We start from the raw sequence: 27174 nt of genomic DNA on the forward strand, positions 1-27174 counted from the left end.
CCACTGGCTCCAGACCCGCCGGCGGCGAGGAAGGAGAGAAGCTGCAGGCCGCAGGCAGCTAAAGAAGGAGAGAGGCCGCCGCTAGAGCTCATCCCGCTAGCAACCTCTCTCCTTCTTTAGCCGCAGATGGATTGAACTCCACTGGAGGCCCTGCAGCCTCTCCTGCTGCCACCAATCCGCCGCTCCCTGGGGTTTACCGCCCCGTGCAAATGCACGGTATGCACACCCGATCATACTGGGCCTATACTCAGTGACATGGGTGAACTTACTCAGCTAACTTTAGCCAAGATATTCAGTGGGAAATAAGTCCAGTTGACCATATCTTTTAGGTTTAAAGTTATTTGGGGTCAGTTTACCCTCTTCACCATGGCCAGAGTTAGTGCTGAATATCAACACTACCTGGTCCAATTTAAGCCCCGCCCCAGGGATGCCTCCATGCCCTCTCTTTCATTCAGGTAAGTTTCAGCAGGTAATGACTTGCTCGGCTAAAACGTGTATGTGTCAAGGAACAGAAAATTTAAAACCTCGAGTTTGTCCAGCTAAGAACCGAACCTATCTGGACAAAGCTGCTGAATATCGACTTCAGTGATTTTAACTTTGTTTATCCTGGCTTTCATTAGCTGCTGGTGAAGCCTGGCATTTAGAGGGAGCAGTTTTGGAACGTGGCTGGGGAGGCTGCAGATCTATTCCCTGTAGAGTTTCCCTTTTGAAAATAGGGCGCCAGCGTGGACTGTGAGTCCTCTGCACCTGAACTTCCCCGCACATTTTTGTTTATTTTTCAAATGTATTCATTTTTCAGATTCCCCTTTTCCACCCCTGGCTCTGCCCCTTGCCAGCACAGGTAAAAGACTGAGCGTTGTTAAGTAGCACACGTACTACCGGCTGCATTGAGGGAGGGCAGTTATCTGCACTGATCATTATTAACATGGCCAAATACCACCAGAAACTGTCCTTGGCAACTTGTCACTGATATATTTTGTCCTTTGTCATCGTAAACGTGTGTTACCTAACTCAGTACGTTAGCCCTAAGTCTCTTGCTCTCTCTCTCTCTCGCTCTCTCTCAATAGTTGATGGCTGAAAACCAGAAAAAAAGGAAAATGGTTTTCAAAGGAGAGAGGAGCACCTGGATTTCTCCTGCTACTCTGCCAGAATTCCTGGAGCTGAAAGCCAAGTATCCCAAAGCTCCTCTTGTCGTGGGGAATACCAGTATTGGTATGTAAACTGGGCAGACTAGATGGGCCTACTAGGCCTTATCTGCCCTCCTATTCTCTGTTTCTATGAGAAAAGCAATTTATTCTAAGCAACGAATATAGCCAATAGGGATGTGAATCGGGCTTCGGACGATTGAAAATATCAGACGATATTTTCAAAATCGTCAGAAATCGGGGGCTCCCGATAAGAGAACCCCACGATTTTGTTCCTGGGGTTCTCTTATCGTTTTGGGGGAGGGCGGGAAAACCGGCACACCAAAACAATCCCTAAACCCACCCCGACCCTTTAAAACTGTTCCCTTAGCTTTCCCCACCCTCCCGAACCTCCCCAAAACGTTTTACAAGTACCTGGTGGTCCAGTAGGGGTCCCGGGAGCCATCTCCCGCTGTCGGCTGCCACTAATCAAAATGACACCGATGGCCCTTTGCCCTTACCATGTGACAGGGTATCTGTGCCATTGGCCGGCCCCTGACACATGGTAGGAGCACTGGATGGCCCGCGCCATTTTTAAAGATGGCGCTCCCGGGACTTCCACTGGACCACCAGGTACTTGTAAAAAGTTTTGGGGGGGTTCGGGAGGGTGGGGAAAGCTAAGGGAACAGTTTTAAAGGGTCGGGTGGGTTTTTTTGTTTATCGGCTCGGGTGCAGCCAATAAACAAAACCGCAATCAGGCCGCACAAAAAAAAATTAACGATGTGAATTGGAACCGGAATCGGAACCGATTCCGGTTCCGATTCACATCTCTAATAGCCAATATAATTTTTTTCAGTCAGTCAGTGTTCAGAACTAATTAAACTATTGATACGCATTAAGTCTGCTTTTTATTTAATTTCTGATGAAAACTATGTATTTGAAGTTTTTGAAAGCTCCTCATATTTATTCATCTCACCTCTGAAGCTAGAAGGAATTTTGGAATGCTGCAGTACTGAATATTAAAAGGCAGCTAAGCTGTCACTCCCCTCATAAAGTACTACGTGAAAGGAATGACCTGAGAAGGAGACTTCAAATTAGCAAGTATGATCCCAAATATACCCACTTTTATTCCATAGAGGGCCTATATACTAAACTTTTTTCCCATAGATATGTAAATTCCTGTTCTAATCTCTACTAGGACAAATAGGCACAACTGGAAGGCACCCCCCCATGACTCCTGGATTCCTCTAATGGGGAGGGGGAGGGGCTTACTTCAGGGTTTGCACCTCCTTCTTATTTCCGGGGAAACAAGTCACACCACCACACAAAGTTGGGGTTGTTCCAAAACTAAAAGTAGGGAGGACAACCTTCAAACAACTGCGTGTGATGGCATATATGCGCATATATGGCCTCGGGTAGATTTATGATAGTGTGTTATAACCCGTGCATATCACATATGTGCACCTTATAAAATACGTGTATCTCTACATTGCAACCTATGCGCATATGTTTGCTTACATGTGAATATATGCAGTGAATTTAAAGTGAATATTTCAATGCACTGAACGCACACACTTCCCTACCTGTTTTAAATATATATGTGCAAATACTTTACATGTTAAAATAATGTAGGACTTACTTGCATAAATCCTGATTTATGTGTATAAGTGATATATTTTAAAAATAGACATGATTGACATTACCGGCTTTACCAATTACTCCACCAGTTCTCCCAGTCCTTCTCCAGGACATCAAGACCCTTCTGGTTCTTCAGCCTGAACCTCCCTCCCCTCCTCCAGTTCACCAAACCTTCCATCCACTCAGTACTACATAGTAAACGTTTAATATCACTTACACTAGATAATTAGCAGGTGTAAAATTACACAAGTAAGTTGGCAAATTTGTGTGTGTCTTTTGCAAAAGCAAAAATGTGCATATATTTTATATTTCTAAAAACAGCATGTATGTGAATAGATGCTACTTATGCACATATATGCTCATTTTTATTTGTGTAACTCCATGAAAATTCACCCCATTATTGAGGTACTTGTGGAATGGTAATAATTTGACAAAATGTACACCTTATTCTGGTAACATTCATAGCAGAAACCAAAAATCCAAATGATCACTAGGGATATTCTATCATTTGAAATAAAAAGGTAATGTCAATGACCCTTCTTATTTCATGTCATTGTTGAAATGAAAGGAAATGAACAAAATGACATTTGTGTTTTTGAATTGTCAATAATAAAAAAAAAACAAAGCTGTCATTTTTAAATAGTCCCCCCAGACTTTTCCTGCCCTCTGTGAGTCCCTCTAGACTACTCCTTAACATATCTTCAAGCCAGATTCCTTCCCAGTCGTTATGAGAAATTGTACTGGCACATTGATTGAAAAACAATGACTTACACAAACAACGCAGGTCAGAGAGAGAGAGAGAGAGAGTATGTGCTCCCTGTAGCTGCAGGTACATTAATTACATTGTGTTATGCTCAGGCTTGTGGACCCTTGGGCCGATGGGAGGATGGTGTACCTTAGGAGGAAGATCCGTAGGTTCTCCCATCGGTTGGCGAGGCAGAACCGAAGATGCAACCAGCTGACCCTCGGCACTGGAGACTGAGGTGACTTGAGGAAGCAGACGGAGAGTCGTGACATCAAGGAGAAGAACAGAGTCTTCGCCACTGGAAGTCCGCGGTCCCCCCAAGAGGAGCCCGTAGGGACCTGGCCTGCTGGGACTTAGGTGGACCTTTGAGAGGTCAAGGAATCGAGAGTTCGGTGCAAGGGCTAACTGGAGCTTCACCCCTGGAAGCCCGCGGTCCCCCCAGGAGGAGCCCATAGGGACCCAGGCCGCTGGGACTTAGGTGGGCCCTTGGAGACGATGGTCCAGAAGAAGTCCGAGGTCACGTGCCAGAGGGTCGCCGCTTACCAGTCCGAGGTCGTAAACCAAGGGATCGCAACTTCCAGTCCGAAGTCAAACACCAGGAATCACCACTTGCCAGTGCGAAGTCAAACACCAGGAATCACCGCTAGCTGATCTGAAGTCACACACCAGGAATCACCACTAGCCAATCCGAAGTCAGGAACCAGGAACACCAAGACAAGACAGGAACAAGGTTCCGAAATACAAGAACTCACCGAAGCAAGCAGACCTGACTACGTGGGATGTTGCCAAGTCAAAGAATGGGCAGAGGAAGCTTCCCTTTATACTTCCTCTACTCTGGCCCATTAGAGACAGCTGTGAGTAGTTAAGGGGCCTGGCCCCTTTAAATCTGTGGAGGAGGCACGGCCTCGCGCCTAAAGATGGCGGTGGCCATCTTGGATTTCCTCCGCGGAGGAAAGCCTGCAGAACGCCGTGAGGGAGGAGCGAGAACGGCTCCCCACCCGGCAGCCAGACCGGGAACCTGTGCTGGGGTGACGGGCACCGGCCCAGGGGCATAACTAGGAGCTGCCGCGGTAGGTCGCTGCCGCGGGTGAGGTAGGGGGCCACGCCCATGGCCGTCCACGGGCGTGGAACACAACACATTGTGCTGTCAGCTAGAATATACTCCACTGCCAGCCAGTGGCTAGTGATAACACTTCATATTAGGTTGAAGACACTACAGCGTCCATATTAAATACAAGAAGACATTAGGTTTTAAGACACCAACACCAATCTCTCTGCATCTAAAACCCATTATAATTCTTCTTGTAGGACTGCGGATGACACTGAAAGGAATTGTTTATCCCATGGTCATCTCCCCCACTAGGATTCCAGATCTGAGTATTGTGAGCTTCACAGATCAGGGTAAGTGGCTAGTAGTCTTGCCTGGTGAGGATGTATAATATGTGGAAGATCAGTTTTATTTTTGTATTAAGAATTAATAACCTCATATTGCTAGAATGTGACTGTGCTGTGCAGGAAAATAGTAATCTACTGTCCTATCACGCTAGCATTTTTTGCCCAAATTTTAATATAGAAAATGAATAATATCTCGGTCTTAAAAAATATAAGCATCAGTTCTATTTCTTACTTAGTCCATTCCCCAGCCTGAAAACCTGCATTAATAAGCTGGGCTACTCCTTTGTTGTTTTGAAGTGGGCCCATGCACAATGGAATGCACAAGTTCTTACAGGTCAGAAGATGATATTGTGGCACACAGTCTGCTTTCCAAGAAAAAATTCTATGATATTTTATTTTATTAGCATAAGAACATAAGAACATGCCATACTGGGTCAGACCAAGGGTCCATCTAGCCCAGCATCCCGCTTCCAACAGAGGCCAAACCAGGCCACAAGAACCTGGCAATTACCCAAACACTAAGTAGATCCCATGCTACTGATGCAATTAATAGCAGTGGCTATTCCCTAAGTAAACTTGATTAATAGCCGTTAATGGATTTCTCCTCTAAGAACTTATCCAAACCTTTTTTTGAACCCAGCTACACTAACTGCATTACCTCCTACTATACATTTCTTAAAAATAGACTGTGCACTCTGCAGATAGTGCAGTGGATCAGGTAAAGTATTTAGATAAAGGTACCACACTTTGAAACAACACATGAAAAGAGAACAAAAGATATTACATGGGAACTCTGGGATTAAATTTGCAACATAGAAGATCTTAGCCGATAAGGACAACTTGGTCCACCAGTCTTCCCATTTGTGCCTGCTTATTGTGCTGTCACACTCAATATGTGATCTTCTCCTTCCTTCCTTCTACAACTAAGGTAACTTTGTGTTTATCCCATGTTTTCTTGAATTCTGCTAGTGTTTTGGATCCTCTAGCCTCCGCTGGAAATTTGTTCCAGGTGTCCGCAACCAGATTAATTAAAACACTTTTTGCATTTCTTTAGAGCTTCTCTCCCTTCAGCTTCATATGTTGATCCTTGAGTTTTTCTATGTAAAATGCTTTCTTCTGTTACTTTCTTGAAGCCTTTTTGACATTTGGAGGTTGATATTCAAAATGTATCTGCTGAATATACCCGGATAAGTTTGAGTTAGCCGGATAAGTTTACCTGGCTAACTCTAGAACTGCTCAATAGGAAAAGAGAGATATGCTACTTGTGTCCTTGCATACAGCTTATAGTGCAGGCCATGCACCACTTTAGTGGCCTCCTCTGAGTTGCCGCTACATTATCAATATCCTTTTATAGATGTAACAGAGAGAGAGAGGGGTATATAGATGAGACCTTCAGGGACATAGTAGCCAGTCCCAACTTCAGAGTGGCAGCCTTGGTGCTGCCTTGGAGGAAGAAGGTCTCATGATTGGAGAGCATCAACCTGGTGCAGCAGGAAATGATCCTGTAGCAAAGACCTGCTCTCCAGGAGATGCATTGTCCTTTTGCACCGAAGATATCTCCCCAAGGTCTACTCCCCAGGAGGGAAGAGTTAGGTCGGCCATCATAGTTGGTGATTCGATTATTAGGAATGTAGACAGCTGGGTGGCTGGTGGGCATGAGGATCGCCTGGTAACATGGCTACCTGGTGCAAAGGTGGTGGACCTCACGCATCACCTAGATAGGATTTTAGACAGTGCTGGGGAGTAGCCGGCTGTCGTGGTACATGTGGGCACCAACGACATAAGAAAATGTGGGAGGGAGGTTCTGGGTAGAAAGCTTAAATCCAGAACCTCCAGGGTATCATTCTCTGAAATGCTCCCTGTTCCACGTGCAGGTCACCAGAGGCAGGCAGAGCTCCAGAGTCTCAATGCGTGGATGAGACAATGGTGCAAGGAAGAGGGATTCAGTTTTGTTAGGAACTGGGGAACCTTTTGGGGAAGGGGGAGTCTCTTCCGAAGGGATGGGCTCCACCTAACCAGGGTGGAACCAGACTGCTGGCCCTAACCTTTAAAAAGGAGATAGAGCAGCTTTTAAACTAGAACAAAGGGGAAAGCTGACAGTCCCTCAGCAACACATGGTTCGGAGAGAGGTATCTTCAAAGGATACTGATGATGCATTAGAATTAGGGCATCCCAACAATGAGGTTCCAATAATAAGAAAAGTAGTCCAAGTGCCTGTAACTAAAAACTCACCTGAGCTAAAAAATTCTAACTTATCCCTATCAATTAAAAAGCAGAATGAAAATACAAACAAAAAACAAACTTTGAAATGTTTGTATGCTAATGCAAATCTAAGAAGTAAGATGGGAGAATTAGAATGTATAGCAGTGAATGATGACATAGACTTAATTGGCATCTCAGAGACATGGTGGAAGGAGGATAACCAATGGGACAGTGCTATACCGGGGTACAAATTATATCACAATGACAGAGAGGAGCACCCGGGAGGCAGTGTGGCGCTTTATGTCTGGGATGGCATAGAGTCCAACAGGATAAACATCCTGCATGAGACTAAATGCACAATTAAATCTTTATGGGTTGAAATCCCTTGTGTGTCGGGGAAGACTATAGTGATAGGAGTATACTACCATCCACCTGGTCAAGATGGTGAGACTGACAGTGAAATGCTAAGAGAAATTAGGAAAGCTAACCAAATTGGTAGTGCGGTAATAATGGAAGACTTCAATTACCCCAATATTGACTGGGTAAATGTATCATCGGTACTTGCTAGAGATATTAAAGTTCCTGGATGAAATAAATGACATTCTTATGGAGCAATTGGTTCAGGAACCGACAAGAGAGGGAGCAATTTTAGATCTAATTCTCAGTGGAGTACAGGATTTGGTGAGAGAGGTAACGGTGGTGGGGCCACTTGGCAATAGTGATCATAATATGATCAAATTTGAATTAATGACTGGAAGGGGGACAGTAAGCAAATCCACGTCTCTCGTGCTAAACTTTCAAAACTCACTCACTCACCCCCACCCCTAGCACACATGGCAGCTACAGCACAAAGCAGCCAGTATACTGCTATTAAAGCAGTTGTGACAGGCTGGGAACTGCAGCAGGAGTGACTCCCCCCCACCGCCCTGCAGCGGTAAAAAGGCAGCACTCAGCTGTTTACCTGTGCTGCAATTATCGCAGTGCAGACCAATCAGCTGAGAATGTAGCCGCAGGTATTTCTTGCTGCATGGCTGTTTGGAAAATCAGTCGATTAGCTGCCTCAGGTCTGCAGCGAGACAGTCACTTCTGCTGCAGTTTCCAGCCTGTCACATCTGCTTTAATAGTTAAGCTCTGGATTTCATTGCCAGAGGATGTGGTTATAGCAGTTAGTAGAACTGGGTTTAAAAAAGGTTTGGATAAGTTCCTAGATTAATAATTAATAAGCAATAGTAGTTTGAGTTCGAGATTTATTTAATGTTTGTGTACTTGCCAGGTTCTTATGGCTGGATTGGCCACTGTTGGAGACAGGATGCTGGGCTTGATGGACCCTTGGTCTGACCCTGTATGGCAATTCTTATGTTATTATGTACTGCTAGGGTGACCACTGCCCACTTTCAGAGCGGACAGCTAGGCTCTCTCAGGCATCACAGGCAGCATCCAGTCAGAGGCACCAACCGGAAGCTAAACGTCTGCTGCAGCAGCAGCATGGCCCTTTCTTCTTCCCGCATGCCCAGTAAACATCACTTCCTCTTCCAGGCGTCAGGGACAGCAGGAATGGCAGCAGTGTTCGTTGAAGAATTGTGTGCATCTTGCTGGGGTGAGGAGGGAGGGAAGAGCAGCGGGAGACCAGGAAGTGTGCGACATACCTGCTGGTGCTTGGCAACACACCAGTTGATACCGCTGCATTAGATCACAATCATGGGGAAGATAATAAGCAGAAAGAAAAACAAGGATTCACATTACCCAAAAACTTTACATGACAGCACTTCCTAGATCAACTGGATCATCTCTACCTTGAAGAAAACTTTCTAATTGAATTAGATTGGAAAAAATAGATTTAGCTCTTTGAAGTTTCATTATACATTTGAAAGGAAATTGGAACAAAATCATTGCTATGTTGCAGATTTTCATATCACCTGCAAGGAGGCACATTTTCCCTTCTAGCCCTTATCAAGACATTGAAGAGAGTTGGGCCTAGCACTGATTGCTGTGGCAACCCACTAGTCACTTTCCCTTCACATGTGTAGACCCCCATTGATGAGTCCTCTCTAATTCCTGTTACTCAACTAGCTTCTCATCCAGTTTATAATTTTTCTTCCAGTTACCAGACTGGCTAGCATATTCATCAGTCTTCTATGTGGAACAGCATCAGATGTTTTCTTAATGTCCATATACGCCACATCTGCTTCACCTCTTGATCTACTTCCTGGTCACATCATTAAATAATTCAAACAGATTTGTTTGACGTGATCTTTCCTTCTGAATCTCTGCTAAGACCTACAAGTGATTGGCTTCAATATACTGCACAATTCTATTTTTCAGTAGTTTTTCCATTACCTTGCACACCAGTGATGTTAAATGAACAGGTCTGTAATTTTCCATTTCTTCCTTGTTCCTACCCTTCTGAAACAGTACAACACCTGCTCTTCTCCAATCTCTTGGAACCTCTTCTCTTTCAAGTGATAAGTTGGCATGATGTACCCACTATTGCCGGTATAGAAAAGCTCCTAAATAAATAAATAAGTTAAAAAGAGCTATGGAAAGATACAGTTAATGCCTTTGTAGCATGTGAAGGTGTGTACAGAAGAATCCCTCAGACCACCTTATGGGACCGGGTACACCAGTCTCGCTCGGTCCTCCTTAAGATTGAGACCCACAGGGAATACTGGGTGAAGGGAGGAGCCATTTATCAGAGTATAAGACATCAGGGGATAGGAAGGTTAAATGGGCCCTGGGGAAGAGAGAAAGTTCAACTGCATGAGAAGACCTGCTATGTTTAAGGTTTGAGAGTGACAATTGTTAAGACCTGTTAGCTTTAAGTTTGGGACTTGCCTGAAGTCAAGGTGAGCTACCTATCATTGATTGTTTTGCTTTTCACTATCCTTTGTTATTTATGAGATACCTGTAAGTCCAGCTTCCTAAGATATTTTGTTTGCCTAAGATATTTTGTTTGCACATTCCTTCCTTCTCACTGTAAATAAACTTCACTTAAGGAACAGCCAGAGTCTGCCTCCTGTTTTCCTCTGGCTGTCCCAAGCTGCTACTTCTCAAGTTACCACATAGTATCTTCGGTATTCTGAGATATACCCCTTCCCCATGTAGAGTTTCAGTTGTGCTTGTTATGGGAGTCTCGGTTTAGTGGACCCTTGGGCCGACCCACTGGAGACTGGGAAAGAAGGACACTGTCTCTATACAGTAGGCCGGTAGGCAGATGATCAGGCTGGACGTAGATGCAATTCACCCTGGAAGTTGGCACTCCCCCGGGAGGAGCCAACCGCTGGGACTTAGGTGTCTTCACCCTTGGAAGCCGAAGCCGCCCCCCCCCCCCCTTCCCCCCCGGGAGGAGCCCATAGGAGCCCAGCCACTGGGACTTAGGTGATTGGTGGATCAGGACGGGTAACTGGAACCAGACTAACACAGTGACTACACTGTAACAGGGTACGGGTTCTGGAACCAGGCAGGAACTGTAGCAAGACTCGGGTACTGGAACCAGGCAGGAACTGTAGCAAGGCTCGGGTACTGGAACCAGGCAGGAACTGCAGCAAGACTCAGGTACTGGAACCAGGCAGGAACTGCAGCAAGACTCGGGTACTGAAACCAGGCAGGAACTGCAGCAAGACTCGGGTACTGGAACCAGGCAGGAACTGTAGCAAGCAAGCTGGAACCGAGCAGGTACTGTAGCAAGCAGGCAGGCAGGTACTGTAGCAAGCAGGCAGGCAGGTAGGAACAGAGCGACAAAGACAAGCCAGATGCTCCGGGGCACAACACAGCAGGAAACCAGGAAGCTAACCCGTTGCAAGGCAAAGACTGGCTGACCGCGGCCGACCTAAGAAGGCCGCGGCGTCTGACGTCAGGATCTGGGCGGAGTCACCAGTGGCGGGAAACAGCCTAGAAAAGCGCCCAAGTGGCGCGAGCACGCGCCTAGGGGCTGGGCGTCCATGGGGGAGCTTGCCGCAGCGCAGCCCCAGCGAGGACGCCACCAACCAGGCCGCGAATTAGGCCTCAGGAGCCGGGAGCAGGTCCAGGAGAGTGAAGGTAAGGGACTGGCCGCGGCAGTAGCGGCCAGAACCGCAACAGTACCTCCCCTCTTATGCCCCCTCTTAGCAGGTCCGGGTTTGTCGAGGATGTTACGAGCTGGTTCCCATGAGTTATCCTCAGGTCCACATCCCTCCCAAGCAAGCAAGTACTCCCATCGGCGTTGATGAAACCGGACATCCAATACCTCACGCACTTGATACGTGACGTCGTCTGGTACAGATGGATCTGATGATGCAGGAGCTCAGGAGTGGTACCTGGATAACACAAGCGACTTTAGTAAGGACACGTGGAATACGTCGTGTATCCTCATGGAAGAGGGTAAGCGCAAACGGTATGAAACAGCTCCCACTCGTTCGGCGACTCAAAAAGGCACACAAAATTTTGGAGCTAGTCTTCTGGAAGAAATTCGTAACTGTAGATTTCTGGTGCTAAGCCATACACGGTCTCCTGGGAGGAAGATAGGTGCTGGCTGACGGTGTCTATCTGCCCACTTCTGGGCGGACAGGGCGGTTTTACGGATCTTTTCCTGGGTGGAGGTCCATAAAGAATGAAGTTGATGAGCTGAAAGCTGCACTGCTGGGAGTGCACTAGGTTCTAGTGAAGGCAAAGGCAGACGAAGTTGCTTCCCATACACAACAAGGAATGGCGAACTTCCAGTAGCAGCATGCGTATGATTATTACACGAGAACTCCGCCCAGGGAAGTAATTTGGCCCAATTATCTTGTCGTTCATTCACAAAGGCCTGAAGAAAGGTCTTCAGGGTTCGATTAGTTCGTTCCGTCTGCCCATTACTTTGAGGATGGAATGCCGAGGACAAGCTCAGTTGTACCTTAAAACTTTTGCATAAGGCTTTCCAATAGCGAGCTGTGAACTGTGGTCCTCGATCGGAGACTATATCCTGCGGGAGACCATGAAGTTTGAAAATATGCTGGGCAAACAAGCCAGCCAGGTCGGGTGCAGAAGGTAGTTTTGGCAAAGGGACAAAGTGCGCCATCTTGGAAAATCGATCCACAGTTACCCAAATGACCGAATTCCCTTCTGAGGCAGGCAGGTCCACAACAAAATCTGTAGAGATGTGCGTCCACGGTTCCACTGGAATGGGTAATGGTTGCAACAAACTCCTGGGTTTGCCGATGAGTGGTTTTTGAATCGCACAGGTAGGGCATAAGCTCACGAAGGCTTGAACGTCCTGCCTCACTGTTGGCCACCAATAGAATTGATTTAGCAAATCCAAGGTCCCTTTCCAACCAGCATGGCCCCCAGTAAGGGAGTCATGAGCCCAATCAAGAACTGCTCTTCGAGAGCGACGGGGGACCACAGTCTTCTCAGTAGAGGTCACTGAAGTTATCGCTAGGCTTACTTTCTCTGGGTCCAAGATATATTGGGGCGTCTCAGGGGTCTCTTCAACTTCAGAGGCGCGTGAAAGGGTGTCCGCTCGGACGTTCTTCAAGCCAGGTCTGTAGCGCAAGGTAAAGTCAAACAGTCGAAAAACAGCGACCACTGGGCTTGTCTCAGATTGAGGCGTTGAGCTTGCTTCAAGAAAGCTAGGTTTTTGTGATCTGTATAAATGGTAACTGGAGAGTTGGCTCCCTCCAACCACTGTCTCCATTCTTCCAGGGCAAGTTTCACAGCTAGCAACTCTTTGTCACCAACACAATAGTTGCTCTCAGCCGGGGAGAATTTCCTTGAGAAAAATGGACAGGGTAACAGCTGTCCAGAATCAGAGTACTGGTTAAATACTGCCCCCACAGCCACATTGGAGGCATCAACTTCCACCACAAAGGGTCGAGTGGGATCCAGATGACGAAAGCAAGTGTCCGATAGGAAGGCCTCCTTGAGAGCCTCAAAGGCTTGACAGGCAGAAGCAGGCCAATCCACTGCATTAGCCCCTTTTCTTGTCAATGCGGTTAGTGGAGCCACAATGCGAGAATAATTAGGAATAAAGTGACGGTAGAAATTGGAAAAACCGAGGAAGCGTTGCAACGCTTTCAGGCCCCTCGGCCGCGGCCAATTCCTAATCGCCGCCACTTTCTGTGGGTCCATTCGAAAGCCCTCTGCGGAGACTAAGAACGGTAGAGAGGACTTCTCAAAGCTGCACTTCTCCAGCTTTGCATAGAGGCCATGCTCCCTGAGGATCTGGAGCACTTGACGAGCATGTTGACTGTGTGAAGACAAGTCTTGGGAATAGACTAATACGTCGTCGAGGTAGACTATTACACATGTGTTCAGAAGGTCCCGCAACACCTCATTCATCAGGTGCTGGAACACCGCCGGGGCATTACAAAGCCCGAAAGGCATCACGAGATACTCGTAATGCCCGTCCCGGGTATTAAACGCGGTTTTCCACTCATCACCGGGATGAATTCTGACCAGATTGTATGCCCCTCGCAAGTCTAATTTCGTAAAAACCTTTGCTCCTTGAAGTCGATCGAGGAGCTCCGAGATTAACGGGAGCGGATAGCGGTCTCTCTTGGTACTAGCATTTAGGCTCCGATAGTATATGCATGGCCTCAATGAGCTGTCCTTCTTGCTGACAAAGAAGAAACCTGCTCCCGCAAGTGACTTGGCAGGCGAATAAAACCTTTGGCCAGGTTCTCGGCAATGTACTCGGACATGGCCCGGGTCTCAGGTAGAGATAAGGGATAAACCCTTCCTCGAGGAGGCATGGTACCAGGCAGCAAGTCAATAGTACAGTCATAGGGTCGATGTTGCGGAAGGATCTCCGCCTTGGCTTTGGAAAATACATCCGTGAAGTCCTCGTAAGGTGCAGGTGGACCCAGAGCAGAATGCATCAAGGGGAGTAAAGGAGTTCTAGGCACCTTCATGCAATGGGCTAGGCAATAGGAACTCCATTTAACAATCTGTAGCGTATCCCACTGGATCATGGGCAAGTGTTTTTGTAATCACGGCAACCCTAGCACCACAGGGTGGACAGCTTTATCCAACACTAGGAAGGCTATCTCCTCCGAATGGATCACCCCGGTGCGGACCATAATGTGTGCGGTGGACATCAAGACAGGTCCAGGAAGAAGCATATCCTGGATAGAGGTAATCCGTAATGGGACCTTCCGTCTCTGCGTAGGAATTTGCAACTGGGAGACTAAGTCCTGTAAGATGAAATTACCTCCAGCTCTGAAATCCAGAAAAGCCATTGTTTCGAAGGAGCCTCCAGGATACTCCAAGGTAACTGGCACAGTACATTGAGGAGCTGAAGCACAGCCTAGGAGGAGCTCCTCCCGACCACCTAGGCTCTGGTGTTTTCCGCACGCTCCTGGCAGCGTGCCAAGAAGTGGCCCTTCTGACCACAATACAGGCCCAACTTCAATGAATGGCGACGTTGCCTTCTTCAGCAGACAGCGAGGCCCGTCCCAGCTGCATGGGTTCGCAGGTGGGAACATCTGGAGGAGAAACCTTAGACAAAGGCATAGGTCTCGGCCCCCAAGCTGGACTACGGCGAGAAGAGCGTTGCTCCTTAGCCCGTTGTTGTAGGCGGCGGTCGATGCATGCGGCCATGTCAATCAAGGCATTGAGGTCCTCCGGCAGGTCTCTAGAATGATTAAAAATGGCCCTTTAGCAGTATAACGAAGGAGCAACAATGCCCGAGAACACTGCAGGGCATTATGAAGGTCGTTTATGAAATATAAAAAAAAAATTTTTGGTGGTGGGATCTTTGTACAGAGTACGTACTTAAATTAAAAAACACTTTTTGTTTGATGCCATCTTGAATATTTAGTAGCATAATCGTCAAAAACGTAAAAAAGAGTATTCTGTTATTTATTTTATGATTTCAGGAATAACATTGGGTGCTGGCTGCAGCCTGGCTCTGCTGAAGGACACCCTGACAAAAGCAGTCTCTGAACTCCCCAAGGAGAAGACCAGGATTTTCCAGGCACTTCTGCAGCAGCTGAAAAGCCTGGCAGGCCAGCAGATAAGAAACATGGCAGTAAGTTTGGTTTTTGTGTGTGTGTGTGTAAAGCTATTACAATGAATGGTAACTACCTAGAAGGGGGAATAGCGCAGTTTAGAAAATGAAGAAATGATGAATAAACAATGTGTTCCTTACTAGTGAGACATAGCCATAATGTCAGAGAGAGGGGTAGTGCTTTTTCAGACACTCCTTACTAGGAAGCCCCTAGGATTCTGTGAATTGAATGTGGTTGAGAAGCCCAGAAGATTTCTTGTTCTTTTCCTTCTAATTCTCTTCCTTGAAGGAGCCCAAGCTTCAAAGTTGGAGCACAGCACCTGTGATACTGGGGAGGGAGTTTAGGACTTAGAGGCTCTGAGTTGCATCTAGGAAGGTTCCTTTTTAAGAGTAAAGGTATCCCAGGTTTTCCTGCTCTTTTGGAGAATCCCCCAAATCTGTGGTGTTCGTTGAGACGTGGAAAGGCCCTGTGGAGTTGGCCAGACTCCAGCAAGGTGTGCTCTGCTTCAGAGTAGGCTCTGCACTTAGTATGAAGGTAGCAGGAATTTCTTCTAAAACGAATGACCAGAGGATGCTCAGAAGAGAAATCTCAGGAATGAGAGAGAATCTCATTCTTATGCAGGGAATCTGCCCTGCAATTTCCAGTGGAGAAAGTGGAGATCACCAGCTGAATTCGGGTACCAATAAAAGAAAAGCTCATATCCGGGGAAGGTCTCTAAAGAGTATCCCGAGAAGGATTTAGGAGTCACAGGATGCCCCTGCTTCTTGGAGAATTGCTGGTTGAGGAACTATATTTCTGAGACTTGTTTGGATTTTGTTTTGCTATGGATGTTACCTGAAAAAGGTGTACGTGTACCTCAAAAAGTTTTTTAATTTATGGAACAACTTGAAACCTGTGTGTTTTTTACTGGAGGTAACTGAGATGTCCAAAGCCTTAAGGGCCTAGAAGCAAATCTTTCATCTTCCCCTCCACCCCCCACCCCCTATCAGTTAGGAGAATGTAGGAGCCCCCTGAGATACATGGTGGCCCCGCAGCTCCCTGCTGTGCCTTTGCATCCAAGAAGAGAATGGAACAAGGGTTACATGATGCAGATTTTCTCCCTAAATCAATAAAATCTCTGATATTTGGCACATTCACGTTTTTCCCTCACTGTGTCAAATGCCATTTATTTTTTTTTAGTTGAGTTTAATATTTGATTTTTCACTGTCTAGCAATATGAGACAACTTCTGTATGAAATTCAAATTAACAAGTTTGGTTTGGTTTTTTTTCAGTCTATAGGAGGAAACATTATAAGCCAAAATTTCACCTCTGACTTGAATCCTATTCTAGCTGTAAGCAACTGTTCCCTTGATCTAGTATCCAAAGGTGAGAGCTGTATCTATGTGCTTTATTTGCAACAGTGTGCGCCATTTCCCCTGCAAAGCAGATTTTGCAAAGTTTTTCTCCTTCACAAATAGTAAAATTTTGAGTGTAATTTTACATGTGCAAAATTGTATTTAAATTTATGGCTAATGAGCTGCTGTGATACAAAATTATGCAAAGCAGCTAATAACTATTAGTGTGTAGTAAACCTACACACACAAAATTTACTTCACAAAGCCAATTTCACAAAAAAAAAACCACCTATCCTTCAGTAAGGGGTAGGATATTTTTTTTGTTTGTTTGCAAAATTTCCTGTAGAAAAAATGTATGCGCTATTTTTCTACCAGACTTATTTGCATATAAGTTCTGGTAGAAAATTATGTGCACTCTTTCTCAAATAATGTGCATAGTTTCTCAGTTTAGTACATTGGCCTTGGTGTGTGTTATTTGTGGACAAGTACAGGTTCTATTTTAGAAACTATTCTATAACCTTTAGCTCATGGGCAGTACTGTCAAAGGAAGAAAGAACAATAATCTTTGAGCTGGAAAAAGCAAAGATACCAGGGGAAAGCGTAGCCGGGTGAAACCAACAGTAATGGTATTGCAGTGGGTCTTGCGGAAAGTTGCTCACATCCTGTACATTCCCAGAACGATGATTAGATAGTTCCAGGTCTTCAGGAACAAATTGAATCAGTCCTGGGTTTCTCCTACAGTAACTCTGGGCCTGTAGTTATAATTTCTATTGAAAAAAAAAAAGTGAGACCAAATGTCCATGGATGCAGTGGGACAAAACCAGGATGACATTGGGCCATGTGGTAACTCTGTGAAAGGGCATTCCAGCGTAGCTCTCTGAAACAAACAGTCTGACTACCTGATAATGTAATTCAGTTCAGAATGAAGTGGACGAGAGGATCCCCAATGAAAGTACATCAACTATGAGCTTTAGGCACGAGTGTGAATTCTGCATCCTGGAAAAAACAGTTAAAAAAAAAAAAAAAAGGTTGATGATATCTCTACCTGATGCAGATAAAAATCAAAGAGACTTGGTAATACAAGAATATACTGAGAAAGTCCGGTTGCTGTTGCACAATTTGCCAAGACTCCTTACTATCCCACAGCTTACACTGGCTTTTCCCACATAAAGGGGAGTTTTCAAACCTCCTGCATAACTTATGCTGCAATTACATGCATAAGTTACACCACTTATCAAAAGGCGACTTATGTGTATAAGTCCACTTTGAAAATTATCCTGGCAAATCTACACACACAAGTTACCCCAGCTATTTAGCATGCACAGAATTTTCCTGTAAATTTTTGTGCATACGCATATACTTTTGGATTTTAAAAAGTAAGTCCAAATCCTTGTAAAGGGTACTGGGTGTGTGAGCCCTTAGGGCCGGATTTTAAAACCTACGTGCACGGCGTACATTTGTGCGCGCTACCCGGCGCGCACAAATGTATGCCTGATTTTATAACATGCGCGCGCATGTTATAAAATTTGTGGTCAGCGCGCGCAAGGGGGTGCACAATTCTGCACCTTGTGCACGCCAAGCCTCACTGCCTTCCTCCATTCCCTACCCCCCCCCCCCCACACCACCTTCCCTTCCCTTCCCCTAACTCTCCCGACCCCGAGCCCTAAGCTAAACCCCCCTAAAAAAATGTACTTACAAGTTACGCCTGCCTTGGGCAGGCTTTAGTTTTGCGCGCCGGTCAAAGCGGCAAATGACCGCTGTGCCTGGAGGCTCCGGCCCCACCCCACCCTGCCTCTGACCATCCACACCCCGCCCACGCCCCGTCCCTTTTTGCAAGCCCCAGGACTTACATGCATCTCGGGGCTTTACGTGCGCTGCCGGGTCTTTTAAAAAGAGGCCCGGCGCGTGGAACCTCCCTACGCACCCTGTAATGGGAAAGTCTGGAGCTTCATCTTTACCAGCCGCTCCCTCCACAAGTTGAGTCCTTGGGTTCTGACTGACGGCAGGACTTAGGCGGGTCCCTAGAACAGTGAAGTTAACTAAAGTCCAAAAGCAGGTTGGGGTCAAGGCAGGCAGCAGACTAATGGAGTCAGGAATAGACCAAGATCGGGGCAAGCAGCTAATAAGAGGAGTCAGCTCCAAGCAAGAGGTCAAGATATGGAGAGTCAGGCCAAGGGAAACAGACACACAGAAGACACTGGATGAAATGAACAGGATAGGGCAAGATTGGACAAGAAAAGCTGGATGAGGCAAGGGTGAACGAGGCAAGGAATCAGGAACACTAGTATCAGGCACTGCAAAGCAGGAGACCCGTTGCTGAGGCGAGGCAGGTAGGACCAGGGAGCCCTTATATAAGTCAGAGCTGCTAACATCATCCCAGAGCGTCATGGAGCGTTTCCTGCTGTGGGGCCCTTTAAGAGGCGCTGTGCATGCACGCCTAGAGAGAGACCACAAGGAAGAGCAGGAGCATGGTGTCGGGAAGCAGCGTGGGAGCCACCGGCAGGACTGGGGCCTGCACAGGGGGCGCGTGCAGCAAGCCATGAATCTTGACAATCCTGCCCCAACTCTGCCTTCAGGTATACCACCGCTCCTTGTGAGTAAACTATCATGCATAGGTTTACACGTATATTGGGTGGGCAATTTTATAAAAGGTCAAATCTGCACATAAACACTGTTGAATGTACAGATGTCCTTTTGAAAATTATACTCCTAACTACCCTATTGCTGTATGCTGTATTATAAGGAGACATAGCATATTACAGGTAAAAGCCATATTAATTTTTATTCTATCAGATTGTGCGCGACAAATCCCTATGAATGAAAAATATTTCATTGGACTTGAAAATTCAGGCCTTAAATCAGAAGAAATCCTACTCTCTGTTCACATCCCTTATTCCAGAAAGGTAAGGGCAGGTGTGAATTTTTAAGTTGTGTGAAGCTGGTATTAAATGTCCAAGTTGCAGCTCTGGTGACAATGCTCATTCTCTTCCAGTTGAATAAGCCTCATTGTAACCTGAGCAGGTTAATTTTCATCCCTGGCATGTCTATAGTACAAGTTCTTAGAGCATGCAGCCCTACCTATTTTGAGAATATAATGTATTAGTTATGGTACATAGAATATTTTCTATAAATCAGTGAAACGGAAAGTTCTTCAGCATAAAATGCAAGGAGGGAGATTTTAGGCCAGCCCTGGATTTCTAGCCAACCTCTCCTGATGCAATGCTGATTTCAAGTGGTAGAAGCAGGGACTGCAAATACCATAATGCACTGGGATGTGAATTCAAAAGCCAGGACGGACTAAAAGTCTCCCTCCTTGAAATGCATCACTTGGCAGTTCTGTGCATAGGAAGAAGCCACAAAATCAATGTTCACTGATTTTTACTCAGAAGTGCTAATCAAATGATTTTAATTAAGAAAAAACATACGGTAATTTGCAATTGCCTGGTAGACTCAGTTACAAAGGTCTGAAACTGATATCAGTGTAAAATCAGCAAAGAGGCTGGTGGCACCTTTATTGAGACATGAGCTTTCAAGGATGAGTCCACTTTATCCGATGACTCAACGTGAACTCTTGCCAATGAAAGATCAGGCTTCAAGAAATTGGTTAGTCTATAAGGTGCCACCAACCTCTTTATCAGTTTATCTGCTACAGACCAACATGGCTACCCTTCTGGAAGTTTCTATCTGTACTATTCATATTGGGCTGGGTTTGCTAAAAATGATTGCATGGGTAATTCCCATGGCTATTTGTATTGTTAGAAATAGAGAGGCTGATATCCAAAATCCCTTGGGACCTAACTTAAGAGTCACTGATAAGCTCTTGGATCCTCTTAAATGGAAATTGCTCTCCTGCTGGGCAGGGCCTATATTTAAGCCCCTAAAAGAAAGGTAGGGCAGGCCCAGGTCAGGAGAATAAGTTAGGAACTCAGCACTGATTTCCAGCGCTAGGTGCCTAACATACAGGTTAATAAGGAATGGTGCATTTGGCCGAGCGCACTGTTTAGCCCCCGTTTGACCGCGCGTTTTAAACACACTATTATTACCCCTTATACTGTAAGGGATATTCCCTGTACGTACCAGGATCAGTCCAGATGGTGAGTTCTGTCCCCCGTCCAGCAGATGGAATCAGACAAGGCTTCGGAGGGTGCTGCCATAAACCAGTGCACCCTCCGTGAGTCCTCAGTATCTTTCTGACTCCAGCAGATAAGAATAGGGGAACCTTGGCTTCCCCATTCTTGGAGAGAGTTTATGCTTTCTTCCTTCTTCTCAAGTGCTTTACTTAGATGGATCAAGTTATTTAAAAAAAAAAAAAAAAAAAGGAATCAAGCATAGTGAATTTCTATTGGCTTGCAGACGGTTCTGTCTTTAACTTGTCTGCTTTCCTTTCATTTCTCTCCCCGGTGAGGTAAGTTCTTTGTGATTTTGGTTTTAACTTTTTTTTCTCCTAGGTCTCTTGACTCAGCGCTCCTGGGGGTGGATGTTGGAGGTTTCAAGCTCTCCCCCCTGGCCGCGTCCCGACCTGCGGCCCCAAGACGCACATTCCCCGGGGCTGCTGGCCGCAAAGAGGTCACATTCCTCTGCTGGCACTGGTTCAACGGGGTCGGAGGTGAAGCAGACACGTTTTCCCGCCTCCCGCAGCGTTTTCCTTGCTTCACCGTGGCTCTCTCCACCCACCCCCCTTCTCACAGCATGCCGAGGGCCCTCCGATGCTCAGCATGTGGGGAACCAGGATTGCGGTTATCCCGCAAGGGGGTGTGTTCACGGTGCTTCCCTAGTGGGGAGGGCACCTCTCAGCCGCCGGGATGCCTTTCTTCGCGCATCAAGCACGCCGTCAGAAGCAGGGGCCAGCCCCAATGCCACTTCGCGTGGGAATGGTGGCCATCTTGGTCCCGGAGCCAGGCACGCAGGAGCCTTCAAGAGATGACAGGGATGATTTTTCAGACATTCCTCCGCCGATTTTATCTCCGGTTCCGCTACAGCCTGGAGATGCTTCTTATACGCCCCCCCCCCCCCCCCTGGGTCCTCCTCCGTTCTCCACTGACTTTATTTTACTGATGCACAATGCTTACCTGGCAAGGATGGGCCAGCCTACGGATCCCACGGCAGGACCCCCTCCTCCCAAAGTCCCCAGGGCAGCGGACACTCCCCTGGGAGCCCAGGACCCAGTGGGGAGTGCACCGAGGGCCCCTCAGGGGACCTCCCAGGTGCGTCTCGCACTTCCACCTGCAGGAGGGGCTGGTTTAGCTCCAGATACGGCTCTGGATGACCCCCTACTTGGCCTGGATGATCCCCTGCTCACTGCACAGATGGAAGGGGATGACCCGAGGGTGCTCCGGATTTTTCAAAGGGACGAGTTAGGCTCTCTCATTCCTCATATTCTACAAGAGCTGGACATCAAGGCTCCTCAGGATCCACTGAGACCCTCCACCTCAGACATCTCCACCTCGGGCAAGAAGGGGGACCCAGTCCTGGCGGGTCTACTCCCTCCGTCCAGGGCCTTCCCTATCCATCCCACTTTCCTACAGATGTTGGCCAGGGAATGGGAAATGCCCGAAGCCTCTCTGAAGGTCAGCAGAGCGATGGAAAAGCTATACCCTCTTTCCGAGGACTTTATAGATCTCCTTAAGGTTCCGAAGGTTGACACCGCTGTTTCAGTGGTTACAAAGCAGACAACTATCCTGGTTACAGGAGGCACGGCCCTGCAGGATCTTCAGGACAGGAAGCTGGAAGTCTACCTCAAAAGGGTATTTGAGGTTTCTGCATTGGGAGTCCGGGCGACCATTTGTAGTTCACTGGCGCAAAGAGCGGGGCTTCGCTGGGTTCATCCTTACCTCTCAGGACCTACCACCGGAGGAAGCAAACTAGGCAGACCGCCTAGAGGCTGTCATAGCCTACGGAGCGGATGCCCTGTATGATCTCCTACGGGTACTGGCAAGATCAATGGTTTCAGTGGTCTCGGCGCGACGTCTCCTCTGGCTCTGTAACTGATTGGCTGATTCCTCCTCCAAGTCCAGCCTGGGATCTCTTCCTTTTAAGGGCAAATTTCTCTTCGGGGAGGATTTGGACCAGATCATCAAGTCACTCGGTGAGAATGCGGTACATCGCCTACCTGAGGACCGTCCGCGATCCTCGAGATTGTTTAATCCCTCTAGAAGCTGGTCCCGCACACAACGCCGTTACCGCAATCCTAGACAGACGATGCCTCAGACTCCCTCTTCCAGATCTGTCATGACCTCGTTCCTTCCGAGGCCGCAGACCATCCAGGGGCAGGGTGGCCCAAGGGACTCCCCCCCCCCCCCCAAGTCCTCTCAATGATGCCAGACTTATCCACTCCTCGACCCCTAGGATTGGGGGGCGAATTTCTCTCTTCTACGAGGAGTGGGTTTGAATCACCTCGGATCAGTGGGTTCTAGACATTCTAAAGCAAGGTTACGCATTGGATTTTGTTCGACCCCCAAGGGACAGATTTCTCTTCTCTCCCTGTGGACCACCTCAAAAACAGCTCATTGTACAGCAGAATCTGGACAGACTCCTGGGTCTCGGGGCCATCCTTCCCGTCCCCTCTGAAGAGGTGGGCTCGGTTCACTATTCAATCTACTTCGTGGTCCCCAAGAAGGAAGGATCCTTCCATCCAATCTTGGATCTCAAGATGGTCAACAAGTCCCTCAAAGTTCTTCATTTCCGAATGGAGACCTTACGCTCAGTGATCGCGGAAGTGCACCGGGGAGAATTCCTTGCCTCTCTGGATCTGAAGGAGGCTTATCTTCACATCCCCATCCTCAAAGCGCATCAGTGTTTCCTCTGCTTCAAGATCTTGGGCCAGCATTTCCAATTCCAAGCCCTCCCCTTTGGCCTTGCGACTGCCCCGCGCACGTTCACGAAGATCATGGTAGTCATGGCTGCAGCCCTCTGACGGGAAGGGATACTAGTTCATCCATATCTGGATGACTGGCTCATTCGGGCAAAGACACTATCACAGGGTCATGCAGCGGTCACCCGGGTAGTACAACTCCTTCAATCCCTTGGCTGGGTTGTCAACTTCGCCAAGAGCAGTCTCATTCCTTCACAGTCTTTGGATTTTCTAGGTGCGCACTTCGACATGGCACGGGGCAAGGTCTTCCTACGTCCGGAACGAGCCCAGTCGCTCTGGGAACAGATTCAAAACTTCGCTTGTCTCCCCTCTCCCACAGCCTGGGATTATCTACAAGTCCTGGGATCCATGGCATCCACTATCGATCTCGTACCGTGAGCATTTGCGCACATGTGCCCGTTGCAGAGGGCGTTACTCTCTCGCTGGAAACTGATCTCGCAGGAGTACCAGCTCGTCCTCCCTCTCTCCCAGCTCGTCAAAGCCAGCTTGAGCTGGTGGCTAGACCCACTCCATTTGGCACAAGGCATGCCCCTGGAAATTCCGGACTGGGTGGCGGTCAGCACCGATGCCAGCCTGGCCGGTTGGGGGCAGTGTGCCAAACGAGTTCAGCACAGGGACAGTGGACAAATACCCAAGCAGCGTGGCCAATCAATCGTCCGGAAATGAGAGCAGTCCGGCTGGCACTCATACGTTTCCTTCCTCTCGTGCGACATTGAGCGGTCAGGATTCTCTCGGACAATGCGACCACAGTAGCGTACATCAACCGCCAGGGGGGGCACAAGGAGTCGGCATGTCTCGTTGGAAACGGCCTGCTTGATGTCGTGGGCAGAGATTCACCTCTCCCGTCTGGCAGCCTCCCACATTGCGGGCGTGGACAACATTCAGGCAGACTTCCTGAGCCGACAATGCTTAGATCCCGGGGAGTGGTCACTCTCCGAAGAGGCAATGCAGCTTCTCATTCTTCGCTGGGCGGCCCCTCGTCTGGATCTCATGGCCACTCTTCACTACACCAAGGCACCGCGATTCTTCAGTCGCAGACTGGAGCACGGTGCAGAAGGCGTGGACACACTGGTCGTTCCCTGGCCATGACATCTCCTTCTATATGTGTTTCCACCATGGCCACTAGTGGGCAAAATCCTTCGGAGAATAGAACTGCATCAGGGTCTTGTCATTCTGGTGGCCCTCGAATGGCCACGCCGTCCTTGGTTCAGGGTCCTAATCAACCTCGCGGTGGATGGCCCTATGCGCCTGGGCCATCTCCCTCATCTACTGCACCAAGGTCCAGTATTTTTCAACCAGGCAGAAAGCTTCTGTCTTGCGGCCTGGCTTTTGAAAGGTGGCGGCTTTGATGCAAAGGATACCCAGAGGCAGTAGTCACGACCCTCCTCAAGGCTAGGAAGACTTCAACCTCAGTCGCTTACGTATGAGTCTGAAGGTTTTCGAATCCTGGTGTGCCTCTCATGACACTCGACCAAGAGCGGCCTCAGTGCCTCAGATCCTTGCGTTCTTCCAGGATGGCCTAGAGAAGGGACTCGCCTACAACTCCTTGAGAGTACAAGTTTCTGCTCTCGATTCACTTGTCCATTTGCCGGACCATCTTTCACTTTTCGCTCACCCGGATATCGCACGCTTCCTCAAGGGGGCAAAACACCTGAGACCTCCAGTCCAGACCCCTTGTCCCTCCTGGAGCCTTAACTTAGTTCTCAGGATTTTGTCCGGTCCGCTCTTTGAACCTCTGCGCGCTGCCACCCTCAAGGATCTCACTCTCAAGATGGTCTTTCTGGTGGCCATTTGTTCTGCTCGCCGGGTCTCAGAACTACAAGTGCTGTCATGCAGAGAGCTGACTCGGGAGTCTCCTTGCGTACAGTGTCTTCCTTCCTGCCCAAGGTGGTCTTGGCATGTCATCTGAATCAGACCATAGAGCTCCCGTCCTTCTCTGCCGAGTCATGGACTCTCTGCAAACTTGATGTCAAGCGTATCCTGATCCGTTACCTGGAGGTCACCAATGATTTTCGGGTGTCGGACCATTTGTTCATCCTTTGGTCTGGACCAAAGAAGGGCTCTAAGGCTACGAATACAACGATCGCTAGATGGCTCAAGGAAGCTATTGTGGCAGCATACATAGGAGCGGGTCGACCACCCCCTTTGAGTATCAAAGCACATTCCCTTCGATCTCAGGCGGCATCCTGGGCAGAAAGCTAGTCTGTCTCCTAAATGGGGTGGAGTCGGGGCGGAGTCGGCCCCGGAAGAGGAGGAGTCGGGGCGGCACCGGGGCCGACTCTGCAAAGACATCGCTGACGGCGAAAAGGTAAGGGCCCTTTTCGCCGCCAGTTTCACGCCCAATAGCACCACTGGGTGCGAAAGTCGGCAGCGATTGCACCACAGAGGTGCAATCGCTGCTGGCTTTCACAGGCCCACCCTGCCCCCCGTTATCGCCAGGCCTAAATCTCAGGTAGTGAGTGCAGCTGGATATTCAAACTGTGTCATTTGTCCAGCTAAGTCCAAACATCTGGACAAATGGTACTTTGGACCTCCTCAGGTTGTTTTATTTTTTTAACTCCATCTCATAGCTTTTTGCTCTGCATTTTCCATGGTGCCATGCTTGATGCTGCTTCTGCCCTTCCTCTCCCATCTCATGCAGGACCTAGAATTACTAGTCGTGGTCCACTTCTCAAACAAGATGCAGGGGGGTAAGGCCAGTCCTGAAGGGAGACCTGTTAACCTGAGCTGCTCAGGAGAACTCAGGTTGACAAGACAACAAGCTACTGTTTTGCTCTATCAAATTCCTGTGGGAAAGTGGAAGGGACAGGAAATAAAATGGGTAAGGGAAGAGGAGGGAGAAGGAGATCTTAGGAGCAAAATGGATAGAATTCAGGAAAGCAGAAAGAAGCAAAGCCTGGAGGAGAGAAGAAAAATGGTAGTTTATGGATTGAAGTTTGATAGGAGTCAGAGGCGGCTTAAGGCAACCTGCTGCCTGAGGCGAGGGAATTGATGGCGATCCGCTCGTCCCCTGGGGCGTGGCATAGGTCAAATTACTGAAATGGCAAGGAGATGGTGTCCCCCTTGGGGTCTTGCCCCAAGGGAGATGGATGAATGGTGAGGGTCTGTGCATGGCGCCCTCTTTCAGGGCCAGTGCAGGGGTATTAGGTGCTCGGCGAACCTTGCATCCTTATGCTTTCCCATTCCCCCAGCTCTCACCACACACAATTAAAAAGTATGCATGAATAACAGATGTTACATAATAAGGACACTCAAAGTACAGTCTCCTGATGTAAAAATATCACTTACAACAATATTTATCTGCAATGCTGTGATGCCAGTGAGAAAACCCATTTTGCAAAAACGACACTTGGAGCCCATATGGTATTAGGCGTATTGTGTAATGTGTTGGGTTTGAGCTTAGCCCTCAAAAAGCCATGAATAAACTGAACTACAATTACAATATAGTAAACCTCCAATACCAAAACTGCACTAACTGTCAGCAGTCAAACAGTAAAAATCCTACCCATGAAAATGCAACATTGCAAATAGTACACCAGGCTCTAAAATACCAATATATCCCCTATTAAGAAAACAGAACAAGACAGGCTGTTATAGATCCCTATACAGAAACTATATAATAGCAGAATACCTTACTTCTGTCACACACCAGAACACAGATAGACCCTCAAATACAGCATAAAGCGACTATAAAGTACAAACGGAAATGTGCAGACAAAAACTGAACTGAAAATCGCTAAAAACCAGACTCTGTATGCAGTGCAACAATGGAAAAACAGAAACATCACCATTGTTCATAAACAATAAAATCAGGAAATATAAAAGTCATAATAGTAAAATCATACTAATAAAAAAAAAATGTCAAAAACAGCTGATGAATAGAATAAATTTCTAAAATTAAAG

At 47.6% G+C, this 27174-nt stretch overlaps 1 protein-coding gene across 1 annotated transcript in view; it reads left to right on the forward strand.

The window, feature by feature from the left end:
* Nucleotides 1-27174, forward strand: part of LOC115093865 (aldehyde oxidase-like) — a gene marked incomplete at its 5' end in the record, with an annotated part of 162084 nt that overhangs the window by 23697 nt on the left and 111213 nt on the right. The window contains 5 exon segments of the mRNA XM_029606217.1: nt 1068-1212; nt 4816-4908; nt 14934-15085; nt 16338-16431; nt 19194-19303. Coding sequence (XP_029462077.1) covers nt 1068-1212; nt 4816-4908; nt 14934-15085; nt 16338-16431; nt 19194-19303 — 594 coding nt within the window.

The sequence above is a fragment of the Rhinatrema bivittatum genome, chromosome 6, assembly GCF_901001135.1.
Source record: "Rhinatrema bivittatum chromosome 6, aRhiBiv1.1, whole genome shotgun sequence".
Taxonomy (NCBI): Eukaryota; Metazoa; Chordata; class Amphibia; order Gymnophiona; family Rhinatrematidae; genus Rhinatrema; species Rhinatrema bivittatum.